The sequence below is a fragment of the Galeopterus variegatus genome, unplaced genomic scaffold, assembly GCF_000696425.1.
Source record: "Galeopterus variegatus unplaced genomic scaffold, G_variegatus-3.0.2 Scaffold5662, whole genome shotgun sequence".
Classification (NCBI taxonomy): domain Eukaryota; kingdom Metazoa; phylum Chordata; class Mammalia; order Dermoptera; family Cynocephalidae; genus Galeopterus; species Galeopterus variegatus.
In genome coordinates this window covers 114,717-116,715 of record NW_007731773.1, presented here as the reverse complement: position 1 = coordinate 116,715, position 1,999 = coordinate 114,717, and the positions used below count along the sequence as shown (strand labels likewise).

The 1,999-nt window shown below is 41.7% G+C and overlaps 1 protein-coding gene across 1 annotated transcript in view; it reads left to right on the top strand.

Moving 5' to 3' along the window:
* Window positions 1–1,999, top strand: part of LOC103605228 (chromosome unknown open reading frame, human C9orf135) — a 104,603-nt gene that overhangs the window by 29,716 nt on the left and 72,888 nt on the right. Inside the window, exon 2 of the mRNA XM_008589814.1 lies at window positions 346–454. Within this exon, the coding sequence (XP_008588036.1) occupies window positions 346–454 (109 nt within the window). The remainder of the gene's footprint in view (window positions 1–345; window positions 455–1,999) is intronic.

Genomic DNA, 1,999 nt, shown 5'->3' with positions numbered 1-1,999 from the left:
AGAATAAATGCAGGAAGAGAACCCTGATTTGTGGTTAATTTCCCAAATGTAAGAAATGCCTCCTGTTTGAGGAAGTTCTGGGAGATTAACCCCTTTCTGGGGCTTCTTACTGCTCAAAAGAGATGGGCTTTGAGTAATCTTTGGCATCTCTGTCACCCAGGGAAAAAGGGGTGACAAATCCGTGGGAGGCAAAGCAACACTTTTTATGTTACAAATCCAGTAAATTTACAATAGAAATAATGCCACAAATATGGTAAATTTTTATTGGATAAATTAAAAATATTTAAATGGAATACATGATACATGAACTTTATCCTTTAATGGACTCTTAATTTTTTTCTTAAGGCACCACGACAGAGAAGCTTTTCCCAAAGATTATGATATAGAGGGTCCCGAGCAAGTGAAAAAACTGTGTAATTCAACATACTGGCGGCTTGGAACCGATGAACCCCCAGTAAGTAGTTGCTGTGAATTTCTTTTTTTTAAATCTGGGAATCTGTGTCGTAGTGAAAAAGTAAATGGAAAAGTAAAAGGAGGAGTGTTTTTTCAGCACCACCTCCTCATTAGCTATGTTAGTTTTTTAAGCAGGTGACTTAGCCATTGTGTGGTACAGCAACTTTACCAGTAAAATGTACCTCCTTCCTGAGGTTATGGGGGAATTAAATGAGATAAGGCAAGTACAGTGCTCAACACAGTACCTGGCACATAGCATGTGCTCAAGAAATCATTGCTGTTGCTATGATGCTGCTGTTGCTGCTGCAGCAGCATCATGCGAGATGTCTCCCTTAACCTTCACGGTAACCCTGTGAAGTAGGTGTTATTATCTCTACAAAGGAGGGGAAATAGACTCTCGAAGGTTAAGTGACTTACTCCAAGTCACACAGCTAGGGAGTGGAAGAGGGAGAGTTTGAACCCAGGTCTTTGATTTCAAGTCTTTTGTACTTGTCTTAAGGTGGTAGAGTTGTGAGTAATTAAAACATGCTATTAATATTTTCATAGTATTTGTACAACCCAGTTACAAAAGGGATATTCACTGCATAAATAATTCCTGCTTGAATTGCTGTAAGTGGGTTACTGCTTGGCGACGTGGGTGTCTGCCCAATCAGCATGAGGCAGGAGCTCAACTCCTAAAACACTCCCACATTGTGTCCTATAGTGTCAGGAGCTTTGAGGCTAGCTGAAAACTCAATTCAGCCTTAGAGGATGGCCTTGGGGTCTGATAAAACTGAGATTATGTCACATTCTGCCCCCCAAGGCTGGGCAAACGAGCTTTAGTTTCAGACCAGCTTTGAAAGAGTGCAGGCCGAAAAAGATCCATAATTCCACATTGAAATTTGTTCTAGAAGATTCTTGTTTTCCTGAGTGACAGAATAAATTGGCTTAGCATGGCAGTGTTGTTTCTGCCCTTTCTCTTATAGTCGCAATGGACAGAGAGTAATAAGAATTGCCTGAAAAATGAGGATTTATTTTAAAGTTACAGCTGCCTGGTTATGGAACCAGGAAACTTACAAGANACACACACACACACACACACACACACACACACACACACACACACACACAGAGGGAGAGAGAGAAAGTCTCTCTTGGCATCTCTGTTTCTCTCTGGTCTGTTTTCCTCTTGCCCCACAGCCCAAATCTTGGGGCAATCTGATGGTCTCCTCAGTTTCCACCTGACTCTCTTGCCCTTTGCATTGGGCTGCCTTATTAGTTATTAGCTAGCATATGGATGGAGCTCTTGAGTCTCATGCCGAACTCAAATAGTCCCCTGCTCTGCACCCCCAAACCTCACTTAACCTTGCTTTCTTGAGCATGAGGCTGTGGTCAGGGCAAGAGAGAGTTGTGCAAGACAGGCATTGCCTGGCATACACTTAGAGTATTTAGCCCTTAAAAAACATTTAGTTTTGATTCCTATATGAAAATGTTCTTGATCTCTGGGCTGTGGGAAGAAGTGAGATGAAGTGAAATATGTGGTGTAGGAACCTCAGTTATTCTTTCC